Source organism: Vipera ursinii, assembly GCF_947247035.1.
Source record: "Vipera ursinii genome assembly, chromosome: 2".
In the NCBI taxonomy this organism is placed as follows: Eukaryota; Metazoa; Chordata; class Lepidosauria; order Squamata; family Viperidae; genus Vipera; species Vipera ursinii.
In genome coordinates, this window is record NC_139513.1 from 145,828,223 (window position 1) to 145,847,845 (window position 19,623).

At 43.5% G+C, this 19,623-nt stretch overlaps 1 protein-coding gene across 2 annotated transcripts; it reads left to right on the forward strand.

Moving 5' to 3' along the window:
- Positions 1 to 1,388: 1,388 nt before the first annotated feature.
- TMBIM6 (transmembrane BAX inhibitor motif containing 6) lies at positions 1,389 to 18,905 on the forward strand. Of its 2 annotated transcripts, none has more exons than XM_083354449.1 (10): positions 1,389 to 1,528; positions 9,743 to 9,843; positions 11,805 to 11,913; positions 13,341 to 13,461; positions 14,023 to 14,071; positions 14,323 to 14,420; positions 14,533 to 14,612; positions 15,769 to 15,869; positions 16,228 to 16,300; positions 17,420 to 18,905. In XM_083354449.1, exons 2-10 carry the CDS (start codon positions 9,788 to 9,790, stop codon positions 17,441 to 17,443), a joined length of 711 nt encoding a protein of 236 aa, XP_083210575.1. In that variant the 5' UTR covers positions 1,389 to 1,528; positions 9,743 to 9,787; the 3' UTR covers positions 17,444 to 18,905. The 2 variants fall into 2 exon arrangements, with proteins under 2 accessions (XP_083210575.1, XP_083210576.1); XM_083354450.1 differs by lacking the exon at positions 1,389 to 1,528 and adding an exon at positions 9,470 to 9,627.
- Positions 18,906 to 19,623: the final 718 nt, after the last annotated feature.

Below are 19,623 nucleotides of genomic sequence, written 5' to 3' on the forward strand. Positions count from 1 at the left end.
AAATAGGAATGTATGACTCTTCCTCCTTATTATCCCACATGCAAGAATCAAAGCATTATAGAGCTGGAAGAGGCCATTTGAGTCATGAAGCCCAAGCTTAGGAATCAAAATTAAAGCATCCTCAACAGATGGCTAGTGACGAGCCTGCCACCAGCTTCAACTATCCAACTATTTTTCAGTTTTTCCTAATTTTCAACAGCCATGTCCTGCAGAATAGAATGACAGATCTTAGCCTTCTGTGTAATCCACCTTTAGTATTTAAACTTTAATCTCCTTTGAAGAGATTACTTTGAAAATAACTGTAATGTGCACAGGTAGTGTGTGATTTACCACAATTGAACCCAAAATTTTTGTTGCAAGGTAAAACATTTATCAAGTGAATTTTGCCTCATTTTATGACCTTTTGGGCCACAGTTGTTAAATGAATCACTGCAGTTGTTAAGTAATTATGGTTGTGAACTGAATCTGGCTTCCCCATTGACTTTGCTCTTCAGAAGGTAGCAAAAGGGGATCGCATGACTCCAGGACACTGCAACCGTCATAAATATGAGTCACTTGCCAAGCATCCAAATTTTAATCATGTGGCCATAGGGATACTGCAACTACAGTTTTAAGTGTGAAAAATAGTCGTTACTCGTGAGTCACTTTTTCAGTTCCATTCTAACTTTGAACGGTCACTAAATGAACTGTTGTAAGTTGAGGACTACCTGTATTTCATTTTCACAGTTAGGTACTGATTGTAGTATCTTGTAACTAAAAGTATTATGGTTTTAGATTACACTTTCCCACGTGCTAGCATTGAGTTAATTGTTGTCAACGGCAGAGCGCCATGCTATAGCTTTAAGCAAATGCTTGAAAGGAAATGCAGTATTGCAGCTTTTGCTTTCGAAGTGTGAAGAGTCCATTTGTCCGGCTCTGTGCAAATCTAGAGCGACAGAAAATTTGTTACAATAATAGACAGCTTGGCAGTGCACGTTGCCTGTAATGAGAGGCTTCTATCAGCAGGCTACGCTCCAGGCTTGGATGGTTCAGACGCAACTAAAACTCCTCCTAATGGCGTTGCGTGGTAGCCAGCACTCTGTATGTTACACTCCTTCCGCTAGGGGTCGCGCGCCGCTACTGGGGTAGGAGGGCTTGCGAAGAAGGCCAATAAAGTCTCACCTCATCATGGGCGTCGCCTACCAATAAGAAACCAATGAACGTCGCGAACGTACGCATCTGTATGTGTGTGCGTCTGTGTATGATGTGCTCCTTCGTCCGGCATAAACCAATAGCAGCTGCTTGGGCGCGGCCGCGGGACCAATAGCATGGGACGGGAGCCACCTCTCAGCCAATGAAGAAGAACGCAGAAGTCTTCGGGGAAAAAAAAAACACCAGTAGGCGGGACCTTGAGGATGAAACTACCAATGGCAGGTGGGGAGGAGATAAGAGGCGGGGCGGAGGCGTTCGAGGCCAGAGACACGTACGGTTCGAGCAGAACAGGAGCAGCAGCTGTTGTAACCGTGACGGGACGCCTTCTCTGTGGCGGGTAAGAAGACGGCTCGGCCGCCTCTTTCGGGGTTCCGTTCCTATGGCAACCTTGTGAATCCCCCCCCCCACACCCCTCCCGCCCCTTCTCGCCTCCGAGGCCTCTTTTTGTGGGGTTCCTCCGAAGGTGTCGCCGTCTTCCCGGGCTTGCCCCTCCCCCTTCGGACTTTCCTCTTCCCCCGGCGGGGGGAGCGGCGACGAACGAGCCTTTCCCGGCCTGCTTCGTGCAGCCGGGCCGCTCAGCCATTCTTACGTCGGCGTTCCGAGAGAGAACGTCATAGAGATCTCTAATTCCTTCCCCTCCCCCAGTTGGGTGGGTGGGCGGGATTTTCCTCGATCTGGGCAAGAGGGCCGCCTTTGGCGATTAGATCCCGGCCTTCGGGGTTTCCCAGGGCCTCTCGGTCTTTCCCCGGCCAAGCAGTTCGGATGCTCCCAGCCCTCCTCCCACTCGTCGTGGAATGAGGGTGTTGCTGAAGAGCTCTCGGCCTGCTGTTGGCTCTTGGCTTCCACGCGTCGCACCTAAAATGGTGTAGCCGACGTGAGAGAGACGCCGATCTCGTCCTACTGGCTGATCGACGACGGCAAAAGGCAAAAATAATAATAATAATAATAATGTATACAGTACTCGGTTTCCGAAGCGTCGGTTTAAAAATACCGACGTCGTCTGATCTCTCTCGGTTTTCCTTGAAAGATCTGTCGCTGTTCGGCAACGCAGATTTTTTTCTCCCCCCCCCCCCCTTTTCCGTGTCTAGCGCGAAGGAAGCATATTTTTTTTGGGGGGGGGACGTGGGCTTTTTCCCCGCTATGTCTTGTTCGGAGTGTAAAAAAGCTTGAATTAAACAAGGATGGTCCTGCCTATCCGAAAGTATTTGCTGTTTGGGCGATTGCCTTCCTGCTTCTGCTGTCGTGCGGGAAACGGAAAATAGGTTTTATGCAAATGTTGGGGATTTTTTTTTTCTTCCAAAAGGGGAAGGAAGACAAGACACCAGAGGAAACCAGTAAGGTGTTTCTGTGTCTTCGGGCATCATAAATTTCCCCTCTCGTTCAGTAGGGCTTCACCATCTCCTGATTAGCAATGTTTCATCCTGGATTTTTGCTTCCACCAGACAGTGAGTTCAAATGAAAACTCCAGACATCTAGAGAGATTCTTCAAGCAGAGAAGCAGCTTGATGAGTTGGAATATTTTTTGAAGGAGTGGAGGCTGAACCTCCCAGAAAATAATGGTCCTGAATATTTTTCAGTATAGTTTTTGTTTTCCTTTTACCAGAATAGAAGCTTAGCTGGAATTTTAAATATGTGCTATACAGAAATTGTCCTCGACCTGGAAGCTGTACATTAGTTCCCAGAATCCTTAGTGATGGCCTTGCTAATTATGGGAATTGAAAAGCATGTACTTGATAGGTACCCAAATTGAATAAGGCAGCTCAAGAGCAAATTTCTCCAACTTAATGCCCTATATGTTTTTTTTTAATAAACATTGATCATATTGATGGCTTCTAGTTATAAGTGCATCTGAAAGTCATATATTTGATGTATTTAGAGAATATTTGGAGTGAGAAAGGCATAATTGTATCATGCTTTATTTGTGAAAATGTTCTGAAACAAATGTGCATTAAAAGGCACATGCAACAAAGGAGAATCAATACTAGGGTAGAAGATCCATATCAAGTAGATATAAACCACAATGTCTATTAGGAAATCTGAACAATATAGGCAGAAATAACCTTCCTATGCCTCTTTCAGTTTAGATTGGACTCTCTGGACTCTGTTATCAAGTATTATTGTACTTGAAAGATATTCATATCTGTGGACATTTTAGGTGGTTCTATTCAATTTATGCTGCTTTATGTGCAAATTGTTACAAAACTTCAAGAGTAGCATTGGCATGTTTCTTGAATTTCAGTTATGAGTTGTGGTCATCAAGTTGGATACTAAATTAGATCATCTTCCACACACTTTGGGAGAGTCAGGTTGTAAAGCCTGTGCCTTGCATTCTGCTTTGGATAGTATTTTGCAAAGACAACCTGCTGTATGACCACTAGCCTGAGCTAAGAAAAACTCAGCTGATACAGTATTTATAAGGAGGGCAGGGACAACTTCTCTATAGATCTGACTTTTGATGAGAAATTGAGTTTTTAAAGGTAAATAGTTTGCTACACAGCGATTAAAAGACTTGGGATGAACTTTTTACCTTTAGTGTTTCTCCGCCTGCCCAGATAAACTGGCAAAATTGTGGCCAGTTTTGACAATCTTCCACAAATGTCACATGTTTGGTATAAACCCTTTGGAGGTGAAACAGGATCAGAGCAGTTTTTCAGTGTAAATTACTAGTCATAGAAGTTTCCTGTGATGTCTCTCCTGCCTAGCTCAACAGACTCCTGTGGTAACGAGATGACTTGCAGTGCAATACTTCAAAGCTAAGTGGCTGGTTTTCTGATGTCGTAGTGTTTAGAGGAATGTACAAATTCATGGTTCATTCTGTGACATTTCTCTCTCTTGCAATTTGGTGCTGTGAGAATTGATCTGCTGTTTATAGAAGAGGCTATAAAAGGGGGACAGCCTACCCCTTGCCTCCATCCCTCTTCCCCTGTCTTTAATAATTAGTAAGTTCCTGTTTGTGGAGAATAATAATGGAATATGGAAATGTTTGTAGAGTTGTAACAGAAATTCAGTCTGGCAGATTGAGCTTACTGTGGATTTCATCAGCGAAGGAATGTCAGCTGGGAGGTACTGGGAGGTGTGCCTTTGCATTGGCCTTGTCCTCTGGAACATTCTCCCCTCAGGACTGAGGATAACTTCACCCCTATTGACCTTTTCATTAGGCTTTGAAGACCTAGCTTTGTGCTTAGGCCTGAGGCCTGGACGTTGTAAAGGGTCCTGTTTCCTGATTATACTGATATCCGTGATGTTTTTTTCTCAACTGCCGTATATATTTAATTTGTATTACACAGGTAGTCCTTGATTTATAACTATAATTGAGCCCAAAATTTATGTTGCTAAGTGAAACATTTGTTAAGTGAGTTTTGCCTGATTTTATGACTTTTCTTGCCATAGTTGTTAAGTGAACCATTGCATTTGTTAAGGGAATCTGGATTCCCATGGACTTTGTTTGCCAGAAGGTCTCAAAAGGTGATCACGTGGCCCCAGTACATTGCAACCATCATAAATAGGAGACAATTGCCAAGTGTCTGAATTTTGATCATGTGACCACAGGGAATGCCGCAGTGCTTGTAAGTGGGAAAAGCAGTCATAAGTCACTTTTTTCAATGCCGTAACTTTGAATGGTCACTAAATGTCAGTGGAGGACTACCTGTATTGTAATTGCTTGTTTTATTATTCACTGCCAGAGTCACTTGCTTGAGACGGCAGCTACAGAAATTGAATAAATAAATCAATAAATATTAAGCCTTGGATGAAAGTTCATATGGGTGGCTAAATATTTCTGGTTATTTATTTTAAAAATGCTCTGGGTTTCTCTCTCAAGGACAAACTGATCCTTAACCTAAATTACAGTGGTGCTGCCAAGCCTGTTTGCATTCTTTAATGGATTTCCTTTCCAGTTCTAGGGTTATACTAATACGTTGTCTCTTCAGATGTATGTGGCTAAGGTAGAATTGCAGAGTCAATATACTTGTTGAATGTGTTCTGCTCTGGACTTGAAATGTAGGCTCTAATTGTTGCTTCATAGAACATTCTTGATCAAACTATGCTGTTAGATAATAAGCACTTCATATTCATCATTTGAGTGTACAGTTGTGGTATGAGTTCTGTTTTACAGAAATTTAATTTAATTTTAATTTAATTTTATTGAATTTATATACTGCCCTTTCCCGTAGGACTCAGGGCGGTTTACAGGGCATAAAAAAAACGTCAATACAAAAATTAAGAACAATTAAAAAGTTTAAACTAAATCCCTGAAAAAATATAAAACATATAAAACCCCAATTAAAACTCAGCCTGGGCCAGAAAGCTCGAAGAGCCAGGTCTTCAGGTCTCGGCGAAATGATCGAAGGTCGGGGGGGGCAGTCCTAAGCTCCACGGGCAGCTGGTTCCAAAGGGCAGGCGCACCCACTGAGAAGGCCCTACCCCTGGGTGTTATCTGCCGGCATTCCCATAACCTGGTGTTTTGCAGTACTGTTTATTAAGTATTGTCTTATGGTTTATTTTGGATTGTCCTTATCCAAGCAAGCTACCAACTAGCTCACAAATATTAGTATAAAGGCAATTATCATCCTAAGTTTTTTTATCATCCAAAAGTTATGACTCTGACAGATTTTAAAGGCAAAAGAAATATTGGGCAGGGGAGGAACGTGACCATGGTCTTTCCTCAGAGTATTTAATAAGATTGCAGTACTTCTGACTCTACTTACAGAAATATGAGGGATGTTTTTGGGATACTGCTGGGATCTGCAAAAGCTAAATGGAAATATGAAGTAGGAGCCTTTCCTTTCAGTTAACTGATTCTTTTTGCTGGACGTGCCACCATCTTCCTGTATTTCCAAACTGTTTTCCTTCCCAATGACAGTTTTTTGGTTTGCCATCAAATTCAGTCATCCACAGTCTTGCAGCTTACACAGGAGAATTAATCCCAACATTCTTTGTACTTAGTCAACATTCTAAAACTGACAAAACCTCTTTCTGTAGGCATATTGCATAGAACCTCATGTCTAAAATGCTTGTTGTATAACTCTAAATCTGGGGTCTTCAAACTTGGCCCTTTTATGACTTGTGGACTTCAACTCCCAGAATTGCCTGGCTGAGGAATTCTGGGAGTTGAAGTCCACAAATCATAAAAGGGCCGAGTTTGAAGACCCCTGCTCTAAATGTTAAGAGTCTTAGATGCTCTAGCCTCTGGTAAGAAATTGGAAGGAGATTTTTTATATTACTATTTTATCCGTGGTCTTTTGTTCCAAATAGTTGCGATAGGGCTGTTTAACCAACATCCAATCTAGTAAACAGCTTTTTAAAATTAAGGAAAATTTTCTTTTACTTAACACTTTCAGCATTTGATGAAGTTGTTTGGTCTAGGTCAGGGGTGTCAAACTCAATTTCATTGAGGGCCGCATCAGCATTGCAGTTGCCCTCAGGGGGCCGGGTGGGTATGGCCAGGGTGGGCGTGGCCTACTGGGTGGGCATGGCCTGAGTGCGTATGGCCTACTGGGTGGGCGTGGCCAGCTTTACATCGTTCGCATCAAGGGTGCCTATGGGGGCCTGGGCAGGGGTGGGACAGATCTGAGGGTCTCTGGCAGAAGAAGGGTCTCTGGGCCAGGGCCAAGGCAGTGGGGGCCGTTCCCTCACTGTTTCCAGGATGGCTTCGCGGGCCACATGAAACCACTTCGCGGGCCGGATCCGGCCCCCGGGCCTTGTGTTTGACATGTCTGGTCTAGGTGAAGGAGCAATAAGGTTGATCTGTGACGGCTAATTGGGTAAGCCCTTCTTTGTTGAATGTGCCATACTACTTCAGAGGTTCTTTGCATTCAAGCAATCCTTGGAGAGTTTATAGAGCAATGGCCTGGAACTATATGCAACTGTGTACTCAGCCTCTCTTTTTTGTTTACTAAGGGCAAGATTCCTTTGAGGCTAACCAAGCTCTTACAATGTTGCGCTAACACTTTTTCCCTGGTTTCTTTTCCCAAATAATGGTACATTGTCAGTTAACTGAGTTTGTGATTCGTGATTTTCCCATTACTGGATTTGATGTTAGTGCTGAACGAAAAATACGTTAATGTGAGGTGTGGCCTTTGACTTTCTCAGATTTCTTTGTGACCTGCAAAATAATTGAAGCCATCTTGTTTTTAAACAATACAAATTAATTTTCATTATATTGAAAATTAATTTGCATTGTTTAAGAATAAGATGGAGGGGGTTTTGCAGAACAGAAAAAAAGCAGTTTAATTCTAAGTATATGTTCAATCAGAGCTGGTCAGGTCCTTGGGGAGCGGAACCAGAAATGTTTAAAACTCAGATATAGATAACTAGTGATTCCATCTGTCATAAATGGAAGTAAAGATGTTTGCAAGTATGTTTTTAGTTGAAAACAGCCATTTTGAATGTTGCAAGCATGAAAAAAAAATCTCGGCTATTTTGAGTGGCATCACATTTTGAGTTGGGCACGCTGAACACTTCTGTCTTGAAAAGTTGCAGCCTTCAATGGCCATTTTAATTGTTCCAAGCATGAATCAAAACACACGTGTTATGAGAGTTTTGTCCGTGCATGAAAGAGAGAATATTCCATTTCAGGCACAGCCATAAATGGACGGCTTTCTGTGAACAAATAGTCTAAAAATGGAAATAATTCTTTCCTATATTCTCTGTGGCTAAGTGGGCTCAGAGAACACTAATGAAAACCATTAGTTACCGGTACTCCTGCTGTGTGGCTAAAGCTGCTGGGAAAGTGTAAGGTGGTTTTTTAAAAAAAAAACATAAAGGATACTTATTAAGAGTAATCCTGAGTGAGCCTTTCAGCTTCTTGTTTTGCTCCTTACTTTTCAGTTGTGTCAGTAGTGTAGAAGCCGTCGCTTTACTTATACTCTCTTCTGGAATAGTTTTCAGCTGTACGCTTTGTTTTGCAGAGGGTCTCCCTCCCATTGGAGAAATCTACATTTCAAAGTGTTTCCCTATCCTCAGATCTTATTTAACCTCTGCCTTGAATAGTTTTTGGCATCTGGAAGAACTGGGTACTGAGCAGACAATGTTTCCTCCACTCTGTGTGTGACCTATTTTGATGCCCTGATGTTGAATCATGTTACCCTAATACAAGCACCTAATACCCAAATTACACGCTGTTTAATTTTCAGGTTCACCTTTCCAATTCAAGTTGATCTTAAAGCGTGGCTTTTGATGCCTCAAGACAGACTTGCTTTTTGGAGCTTTCCGGTGTGATTTCCTCCTCCCCCCCCCAACCCCCATGTATGATAAGTGAAGACCTTGTAAATGTAGAGAAATATAAGAAGGCAGAGATCTGAATTTAATCTCTCACAAGATTAAAGGCATTTATTTAACACTAGTGCATCTTGTTAGCAAATACAAATCTATGGTGCAAACTCCTTGCCAAGCCGGATCTTCCTGCCTATCAGAAAATAAGTCTTTAGTCGCTGGACTGGTTTCCAGTTAGCTTCCATTCTTCGCCATAAGGTTAGAACAACTGGTTAAGAATACCCTTTGGATGGAGGAGGGTAGAAATGCTTGTTGAGTAAAATGCTCATGCTGCTCCCTTGAGTAAGCAAAATACCTGTGCGTATTGTTACAGAACAGTGGGGTGGAATCCCACCTAGAGAATAACACAACATACTGGTCTTGATTCTCAAGCTTGGGGGGGGGCTGCCTTCCTCTAACTCCACCCCATCCTTTCCTGGGAAGATCATTAAGGATGCTAATGATCTTGCTTTCCAGCTGCTGAGTTGTGAAGTAAGGCTCCCAGGTGAGCACAATTCCTCTAGGAGGCTTTAACTAGCCTTGCAAGAGCCTGCAATAATTGCACCATATACACCAAGCCAGTTTGGGTTTCTGTGAACCGGTTGCAGTGTCTAGATTTTTCAGAGTCAGACAAAGAGGAAGAAGCTTGTGGGTTACATATTGAACAAGCTGGTGAGTCTCAAGTAGAAAGACTCACTTTTTAGCAGTGATGCGTCAGGAGTTTGTATCTGTATCTTTTGGGTAATGTGTGTATTGCTGGATTGCATATTTTATACTGTAGCTGGAAACTGAATTAATTGATGGAAACAGAAGTCTACATAGAGAGAAGGATATAAATTAATCTGTGTAGAGATGTGTTTTCTTAGTACACAGATGAAGCAAATGTATTTTTCCTTGGACCTGGAAAATCTGTTTTCTGCTTCTGCATACAGTACTTTTTTTGCTAGACCTTTAAGCTATTGCTTTAACTTCCCTGTTTCCTGATATTGCTGTGCTTTGTTCCTCGCTGACTAAAATCAGATTAAATTGATTATTTAAAGTTCCTTTTACTCAGAGGAAAAAAGCCTAAGAATTCTGCAGAAGTGCCACCACAAAAGATGTAAATGGGGAAGGAGTTGATGTCATTTTAAAACTGCACTATGCACTGAGGATGAGGATGCTGCTTAATGTGACTTGAACAAGCAGGTGGGAAGAGCTTCTCTATAAGAAGGAAAATAGAGATGGAACAGATCAATTCTTGGGGGGGAAAATCTGTTTAGGTCTTCTCCATTTGAAGTGGCTTTCCTTTCCCTTTCTGCAGATTGTGTGTTTTGACGTAGAGAATTGCTCCTCACCAACTAGTGCTATGGATGTTTTCAACAGGAACATAAATTTTGATGCCCTCTTCAAGTTCTCTCACATGTGAGTACCCGTTGCCAGCTTAATCTTATTGGGAGAGGATTTAATTTCTTTCTTGATGTTTAGCAACAGAGATGTGAGGTTAGGTAGGCTCCATTACCCGTGGAAAATGGTGACAAGGCTGGCAGGAACTGTTCTGTTCCAGTCTACGACCAGCCCTGTTTGAATGTCAGGGACAACCCCTTTTTATAATCAACAGGCTGGAAAAAACCCAACCAAATTTATTTACAAAGAGTTCAAACAAAAGTTAAACAAAAAGTTCAAACAAGATTTAAACCAAAAGGTTAAACAAGAATAACAGACCAGGACTCTAGCAGAAGATCTTCAAACGGTTGCTTTCAGCAACCAGCACCTCCCACACCTTCCCCTTTTATCAGCAGTCCCAAGGCATGGCTTCTCATTGCCTTCTCCTGAGTTGCCTCATTGCCTTCCTCTGTTCTGCTCTGCTAGATTGCCTCCTAGCGTCCTTGAACAGAGCTAGCTGTGGATCGTCTTCTTCCAATCCCTCGTGCTCACACGGCTGAGTCTGAGGAGGAACAAGACGGGAGGGGCCAGGCTGAGAGTCCTGCAGTGCATCAGAACCTCCCTCTGACACCAAAGGCTCTCCAAACCCCTCCTCCTCCTCCTCTTCAGAATCATCCGACTCAGCTGCCGAAACCACAGGCTGACACTGAATCACAACAGGACCTGGGTCGCTGGAGCCAGACCACCTCACTTTTTCTGCTTCCTTGAGAAAAGACTATGGATTAAAATCATCTACTCTAGTTACCGGTTGAACACGATGAGGAAAACAATATTTCCATATGCCTACCAATAGGATGAAACTCTTTCTAAACCTGCTTCCGAACAACTCTAGTTCAGGAGACCCTATTCTGCATAGAACTGAATCTTAAAATCCTGCTTTGCTGATTTGCCCGATCTTATCATCTTTTAAAATGTCTGTGGACGTTACCCAGCTTTCTGTAGAACCTGTGTTACAAATGTAATGTGCAGGTTATCAGTACATCGGTTGCTTTTCTTGGTGACCAGATTGCACGTTGCAGAGTAAAATCCTGGCTTATCCCATATTTCTTTTCAGTAACGCCAGTGGGTTTAACATGGAGCCCAGTAATATTCGTAGAACCTTAAAATGGATGTCTCCCCGCCCCCTGGAATATCTAAATAGGAAATATACAAGTAAACTACAGTAAAAAAAACATGGAAAAAGTTAACTTGGACTGGCTGGGAAATTAACTAGTTTACTCTGTGATAAAGAGTTGTTGACTGAGCTTGTCCTTTATGGTAGCTTTTTGTGAAAGTGTTCATTCTATGTTCTCAGAATTCCCAGTTTGCCACCAGCCCCAGAGATTGAGGATCCAAGTTACAGATCTTAGGGCAGACAATTGTAGGTGACGGCAGTTCAAGTAAATGTTTAATGTAAGATGATCTCAAGGAGCTATTTAGTGAGTAGTATTGCTGGATTATTGAAGTCCGTGGGGAATTTTGTTTAAACTGTGGCTGGAAAAACATTTGGATCAAGGACATTTAAATTTTGTCCAAGTCAGTCTGCTTTTTCAAAGAGGGCAGGGCTATTCAAAATGGCTCCTGATTTAAATGATATTGTTCTGTAGCCTGTTGCCAGACTGATGTGCTGTGGAAGTCAGAACTGTACATCCCCGTACATTCAAACTGTATTTCTCCACGACCAGACCCCTCAGGTTTTTCTAACCATCCTAAAAACCTTCATACCTTTGGTAAATACTTGGTCCCCTCTGGAAGTAGTATTTCAGCACTAGAAATTCTGAAGTAAGGAATTCTTAATGCTGGTGTTCAAGAAAATGTAAGCTTTTTCTGAAGCAGGTTAGATAATATTGACTCTGTACAGTTTGTGATACGGCTAGGAACTGGCAGATGGCCAATTTGGGAATTGCTGTGCTTCTAAGCATTGTATAACAGAGCTGAATTTTCTTCCATCATCCTTATAGCTCTGCATCAACTCAGCAGCACCTGAAGAAGGTCTATGCGAGCTTTGCAATATGTATGTTCCTAGCGGCAGCTGGTGCTTATCTCAATGTGGTAACTCAGCTGGTGCAGGTAAGAATTTTAAGGCATTTCTCTGTGACAGATATATAAACTGAAGGTCATCTTGGTTATTGAGGGCTAAATGCCAGCAGGAAGGCTCCAAAACAGTACATCCCAGCTTGTGGAAATAAATAGGACTATATCCTTTTGAGTGGTTCTCAACTGGTGCTTCATGACTAGATGGCATATCCAGTGAAATTTTAAGCCTTTAAAACTTTCCCCAAACATATCCTAACAAAAAGTCTCTAAATAAATAAATGTTCTCAGACAGACGCAGAGGTCTTTGTTTCTGTTTGAAAGAGCTTTTTGTTTCTCTTGTGAAACTCAAGTGAGAGGTGGGGACAGTAAGATAAGCCCAACCTTAGTGGGGAATTTAGGAATTCCGGTGAGGCTGAAGAAACCAATCTCATTCGGTCAATTAGATGGGTGCATCGCAGGGGGGACGCTTGCCACACTGCCAGTCCAATCTCCATAGGGGATCACGTAGAGACTATAGCATTTGTAGTGACTCCTGGCATGGAATGCCCCTTTCTTGTGGGCATGGCATGGCTATCCAAATGGAACTTGCGGGTGGACTGGAGGACAAGAGAACTCAGGTTCCCAAATGGAGAAGCAGCGAGGACCCCAACTCAACCCCGAACCAGTGGAAGCCCCTCCGAGAAAGCAGCAGTTGGGGGGGGGGAGAGGAGTTGCAAGACATCCCAGAGGAATATAGAAACCTAGCTGAAGTATTCAGTGAGGAAAAATCTGATGAGCTGCCCCCTCGTCGGCCCACAGAGTGCTCCATCGAGATCCACCCAGGCGCGAAGTTACCCAAACCCAAACTGTATTCCATGAGCCCATGAGAATTAGAGGAGACACAGAAGTTCATAGACAAAAACTTAGAAAGAGGGTTTATCCAGCTGGCCAAGCCAAAACCCGCCGCTAACGCATTGTTCCCGAGTCCTGCTCAGAGTCCTGCAAGAGTGAAAATTTCTCCACCATTTGTTAATGTTTACTTTAAAGCCAAGCCCTACAGTAGTTAATAAAAGTTTCAATTCTGAAAACGGTGTTCTGGAATCCATTTCAGATTTGGAATATCTTTGGGCCTCATGTCCTATTTGCAGAGCAGAATTGTTTACAGATTTCACTGGGGCTTATAAAATTGTCATAGAGTAATGGGAAACACGAAAATCTAGCTGTGTTAATTAAAATATTTAAGATTGAAAGCATTCATGATTAAGTAAAAACTGAATAGCAACAGAATTTCTCTTCTAAGAAACCAGCAGTGCAAAATGCCGATTCTTAGCTTCCCTTCAAAATCTGCACAGGGAACAAGTTCCGATGACCAGAATTTTCTTTAAAGGAGTGGGAAATGCAGCAAATGAGCTTCGGCTGAACTGGCTCTTTCCCTTTGACCAGCCTGTGTTAATCTCCGTCTTTCCCACTTTGTTTTGCAGTTTGGACTGCTGACTGGCCTGGGAGCATTAGGCCTTATGATTTGGTTGATGGCCACACCCCACAGCCGAGAAACCGAAGAGAAACGTCTGGCTATCCTGGCAGGCTTTGCTTTCCTCACCGGTACGTGTGGCTGGAGAAGCGAGAGTTGATACGCATGTGCAACTGTGGAGTTTCCATAAGCAAGAAAGACTTTTTTTAGCTGCTTCCTCTCGCTGGGAGATGTGCTGTGTAAGGGATGAAACTGGGCCATCAGGGCCGTCACAGGACCTCGCAGGATGGCAATGATTTTTTTTTGGGGGGGGGGGCGGCGGAAGCACTGGGCAGAGTTTACTTCATGCATTAATGCTGCTGCCTAATAATCACACTACAGCCGAATGGCGCTTGTGTAGTCCTGTGTCTGAAAAGGAAGCCAGAAGGTTTTTGCAGCCCAAAGGAAGAAGGCAGCCCTGAATGCTATAAAACGAGGGATTCCCTCCCTTGTGAATATATCTGAAATGACATAGGGCGCCTTGTCACTTCTGTGACATTTTGCACCTCTTGTGTCTTTTACGAAAGGGATGCCCGTGTACTCCATAGCTCGTTTCTTTTAAATATGTTCATGTAACGAATGGGGAAATTATTGTGTGTACATAACGCACGAGGGAGAAACTTGTCTCTGAGGCTGCTGCATTCCTCTTCCAGGAGTCAACCTGGGCCCTCTGCTGGAGATGTGCATTGCCATCAACCCCAGGTAAGGGGAAACTCAGCAGCTGCTCTGTCCTTTACCACTTGTTCACCTTGAAAGTGAGAAGCAAACATCCTGCTCACTAGTAACGGCGTGGGGCACATTTGGGGCTGTTACTAAGCTCTTCCCATTGAAGCATCCAGATCCTTTCGGAGACTTTAAAAGTCAAGCCCTTCGAATATTTCCACAGCACGTTCATAGTCCTTCCTTCCATCCATCTCCTTAGGCACTCATTCTTGTCCCTTCCCTCCCTACAGCATCATCCCAACTGCTTTCCTGGGCACAGCAGTGATCTTCAGCTGCTTCTCCCTGAGTGCTCTCTTTGCTAAGCGCCGTGCCTACTTGTATCTAGGGGGTAAGCAGCAGCTGCAGCAGCAGCAACCATTCTCCACTATTATTTGAAGAGTCTGGCTTCATTTTTGTTCATCGTGTTTCCGCTTTCCCACCCCCACCCCTTTTTTTTCCAGGCGTCCTTTTCTCTGGCCTGTTCTTGATGCTGCTCTTCTCCCTGATCAATATTTTCCTGGGCTCAACTTGGCTCTTCACAGTGAGTGGCTGCTGTTTTCAGGGCCTGTCAGCTTGAAAGCTGATAGCGACACAAGCCCCTGCAGCAAATCCGCCCTTTTGGACATAGAACTGGCAAGCCTGCTGGGAGCAGCTGTTCAGATGTTCCCAGCTTCCGTTGTAGTTTATTATTAGAAGAGCAAGATGTGTTGCATTAGAGTAACAGATTTGAGGATGTATGCAGATTGCAGTATTTTGCATGACATTCTTTAATTATGGCTGCAGAGGAGGAATTATCCAAACATCTGATGATACAGAAACATCCGGCATTGGAAAGCACCTTCTGTGAGGTTTAGGTATTCTGAAGGGGTTTTTTCCCCCCCCTGAAGGTACTTTATTGGATGCAATGTTTAGATACACACAATAACTAGAAAGTTACTGTCAGAAACAAAAATGGAATTAATGCTGACATTGTGAATAATGAATTCATTGCTTGATACCAAATTCTGCTCCTTTAATTCATGAAGAGATCTGGCTCTGAATATATTGAAGCTGGGGGCTGACACAGAATCACTTTGGGCTCTTAGTAGGTTGCAGCAGGGCCAGCCTATGCCATTGGAGTTATTTTGTCTAATTCAGAAGTCACCAACCTTTTCAAGCTGGCGGCCCAGAGGGAAAGGGAGCAGCTGGGAAACTTGCACGCATGCATGTGCAAACGGGGCCACGTGCAGCCACACAGCACGAGCGGCCCCGTTTGCCTAGGCGTGCAGGCGCTACCCGCTGCTGCTAGTCCCGTGCGCATGCGCAAATGGGCCACACAACCTGCACGGGGCTAGTGACCCTTTTTGTGCACGCGCACAGGGGCTGGGTGCTACCACTAACCCCTGCACGCATGCACAAACAGGCCGCGAAACCAGGCACGGCACTAGCGGCCCACGTTTGCACATGCGCATAGGCACTAGCTGCTGCTAGCCCCTGCGTGCATGCTCAGACGAGCCGTGCAACTTGCACACATGCTAGTGGCTCCATTTGTGCATGTGTGCAGGGGCTAGCCACCACCAGCTCCATGAACAGGCGCAAATGGGTCTGCAAGCGCTAGTGCGAGTGGGTGGGTGTGCACACACTGGTCAGCCTATCCTGTGGCCCATTGGCTAGTAGGTTGGGGACCCCTGATCTAATTGGCTTTCTTCTTCCTCCAGGCTAATCTCTACATTGGACTTATGGTTATGTGTGGCTTTGTGCTGTTTGATACTCAGCTCATCATTGAGAAGGCTGAGAACGGAGACAAGGACTATATCTGGTGAGTGTGTTGGTGACAAGCCTAGGGCTATGTAAGAGAGTTGGAGAGGAAGGAGCTGCCACATATGATAAGGATTTACAAGTGAGGAGAGTAAACAGGAGACATGGATGAGCTTCTCTCTTGGGTTCAAAAATAAGAGAGACTTCGCTTGGAGGAAAGCAGGGAGGCTAAAAGCATCATGGTAGAAAAAGCCAGAGTTAAATAATGGAAGCAAAATCTCAAATGAACTCTGACGGTAGAAAATGGTACATAGTTGATTATGAATAAAACAATAGGGCAGAGAAGAGGCTCTGGCAAAGCCTCCCGTTTGTAATTTTAGGATATAACTCGATGTACAACATTTTTCTCTTTGTGCCAGGCACTGCGTGGATCTTTTCCTGGATTTTGTTAACATCTTCCGGGAGCTCATGGTCATCTTGGGCATGAACGAGGTAGGTCTGCATTGCACGGGGCTCTCTGATGCACATCCCTTAGGATGCACCATTTCCCACACAAGACAAGCAAGAAGCCATCAGAGTTCAAGGGCAGGGTGTTTCCATTGAGAGGCAGATGCTTTGGGAGAGAAACTTACTTCTCCTTGGTAAAAGCAAGTGACTTCTTGCCTGACTTTTCTAAGCAAACCTACCTGGAATTCCCCCATTTCTTTTCAGCACGTACTCTTTCTTTTTACCGCACATTAATAGGACCATTATAGTAAATGCTTTTAGCTGGTACCTCCTCCTGTAGGCTTATATATATCAAATATCAGCCCAAAAAGGAAAGGGGAAGCTTTACAAAAAAATGGGGGAGGCCTTTTTTAAAAAATAAAAAAAAATATTTAAAATATAAGCTGTAAGATTGTTCAGAAAAAAGAAAGAGCTGAATAATGCATTGAAGCATAAGTCCTCAGAGATGAGTCGAAGGAAAGCTTGGTCCATATGCGTAATGAGCTATGCAGGAAGTGAAAGACAGTCTGGGGGTGAAGGATTATTAAGAGTAGGGAACAAAGATGGAGGGACTGTGGAGTAGGAAGGCTTGGCTCCATGCAAGGTAGTGAGAGGGAAAACTGATGGCATGTTATCAATGTGAAATTAAATCTTCCACGGCAGCTGGGCCATTCTGGAAACAGACACTACTACCTTTGTCCCAAAGCCATGTTTCAAAGTCCCTCTTCCCCACCGCCCTGCCCCGTCCTAGCTTCAGGCTTCATTGCTTGCTCATTCAACAAGGAAAAACTTTGCAACTTGTACTTTCCTACTATTTTCAGGATGGCACATTTTAAAAAAAGAATTGTGCAAGAATTAAGGGAGAGTGGGTGGGAACTTCAAGCTGTGATATAGGTGAGCAAATGCCAGTTGTTACAAAATGTTCTTTAGTAATTAAGATGGCCTTGGTCCATCACATCTTTTCATCCAAGCGATCGCCGATTTCTCCCATCGGTTAGCAGAATTGGGTGTACGTTGCTTCTAACCTAGAAGCCAGGAAACGTCTCTTTGACTGGCATGGGATCCCAATCCAGGTCATTGTGTCCAGGAGCTCAGAGCATTGACAGGGAATTTTGTTTCTTTCAGAACAAGAAGAAAAAAGAAAAATAAAGTAAAACCAGATGCCTGCGTGGAGATTCCGGTTTCTTACCCACCCACCCCCCTTTCCTCTTTCTTTCTTGCTTCCATCCAACTTGATCTGCATTAAAGGTGCCCCCGGTTCTTCTGTGTGAATGAGAAGCATCTGTGACATTTTCATACTTTGTGGAAATTGGGATTTTTTTCTTGGTTTTTGAGCCTCTTGAAAAAGCTAATTGGCTGATTCTAATGCTGGAGTCTGGCTTTGCCCCACTTCTACATAAACAAGTATCCCACTTCCCTCTTCTGATTATCAGAGGCCGAGTTCTTATCTGTATTGTTGGCAATGACCTGGCAGTTTTCACTGGGGTAGCTTAAGTCCCTTCCATTTTTTCTATTCACCTCCGATTGCATTCAAATTTTAGTGAGAGCAGAGCAGGGGTGAAATTGCCTCTTGCCAGTGTTGATGATGCTCTGAAATTGCTGTTGAAATATTTGCCTGATAACAAGGCTGACTCGTCTACAGGGGTTTTAAAGAGATGGATGTCGCTCAACTTACTTCCTCTAGGATGGCTGGAGGGGAGAGGGAGGGAAGAAAGATGCAAAACTACAAACTCTAGTTGCAGTTTGGAAAACTCCCAACATATTGGAGAGCTACTGTGATCTGATCCATCACGCTAGGTCCCCCACCTTCATTTTGCCGCTGGTTAGCAAAAACTAAATTGTGCAAATGAGAAATTCTTGTCTGGCACTCATCTCAATTTTTAACAACTCCTGACAGGTTTTTTTTTGGTTGTTGTGTGTTTGTCTTTAGATAGATGTCAGTGTGGTAAGGTCTGGTCTGATTTAATTGCATTCCTGATATTTAATTATTTGAGTTTCCTGAGGAGGATGAACCCAGTACCTTGAACTATTAATGGGACTGAGCAACCTTGGTCAGCAAGATGCCAGGGTGACATGTGGCTGCCTCTTCCCTTTAAACCTCTGGGAATGAATCCTACAGCAAATGGGTTGGAGGGAATTGGCTGGATATTGTATAAGGGGAATGGTATTCCTACATCCTGGAGAAACTGGGATCGGTGCACTCGGTATTAAAAATGGCTCCCTCTACATGCCCATTAAGCTTTCCTTGCAGCTAACCAGATAAATGTTTCTCCTGTTCTTCTTGGCATCTGAAGCCAGGCTCCAGTTTTGCTTGCTTTGAGAAAACAATTTTTTTTTTACTTCCTCCGTTCTTCATCCCTCCTTCCCCCCCTTGGAATAGTGCCAAGAACTAAACTGCAAGAATCTACTTCATAGAGACCTTGTCTAACAGGGTTTAATAGAGTAAGCTCTGTCGCTCTTTGGATGGCCAGCCCTGGCTGCATTCTTTAGCCTCCTACTGTGAAGAGACAGGGTTTTTGAACAACAACAACAAAAAAGGTGTTTTGATTCAAATAAAATTTACATTGTCTTGCTTTGTATGGGAAAAATATTAAAAAATCCTCAAACTTTACCATGTATCGGTTTTATTTTCATCAAGACTGTTTCAATCATCTTCTGGTTGCTTGGAAATTAAATTATGGTAGTGAATTTCAGCTCTTCAGGAAAACTCAACTTGTTTGAGCATCCCATCTTCCCTTCAGAATCCTGCTTTGCTCAGACCTCAAACAGCTGTTATGTTACGTTGTTGTTGAAAAGGTCTCCAAAGGAAACCAACCTGCTTGCAACCTTGGTCACCAAGCTTGGCATTTACTGGATGGTGATGCAAGGGATGTGCAATGCAGTGACGCTGTTTACCCATTAGATCACTAGGCGGTGCCAAGGATCTGCAGAGCCGCTGAAGCAGAAAAAAAAATAATGGCCTTTTGCCATTCTGACAATAACGCCATTGAGCCAAGCCTTCTTTTTTTAATGCCGTCACTGGAAGCTTAAGCTTTTGTAGGACTCCTGTTGAGTCCCTGGATGTTTCTTGTTCCCCTTCCAGTGCAACCTGCCTTTTGCAAACTTAAGCTAATTACAGAGCTGTGATCTAGGGCAAATGTCAACATCTCTGCAATTAGCCTAAGTCTGTAGGAAGCTGGTGGCTCAAGTACTTTAAACCAGCAGGTTTGCCCATTCCTACCCATGCCCGTGAACTACACAGCGAATGCTACACCTCAGTAGTAAAACGTGCAACCTACATAGAAAAGATTCTGAATTCAATTCCTAGCATTTCCAATTAGGCCAAGAAA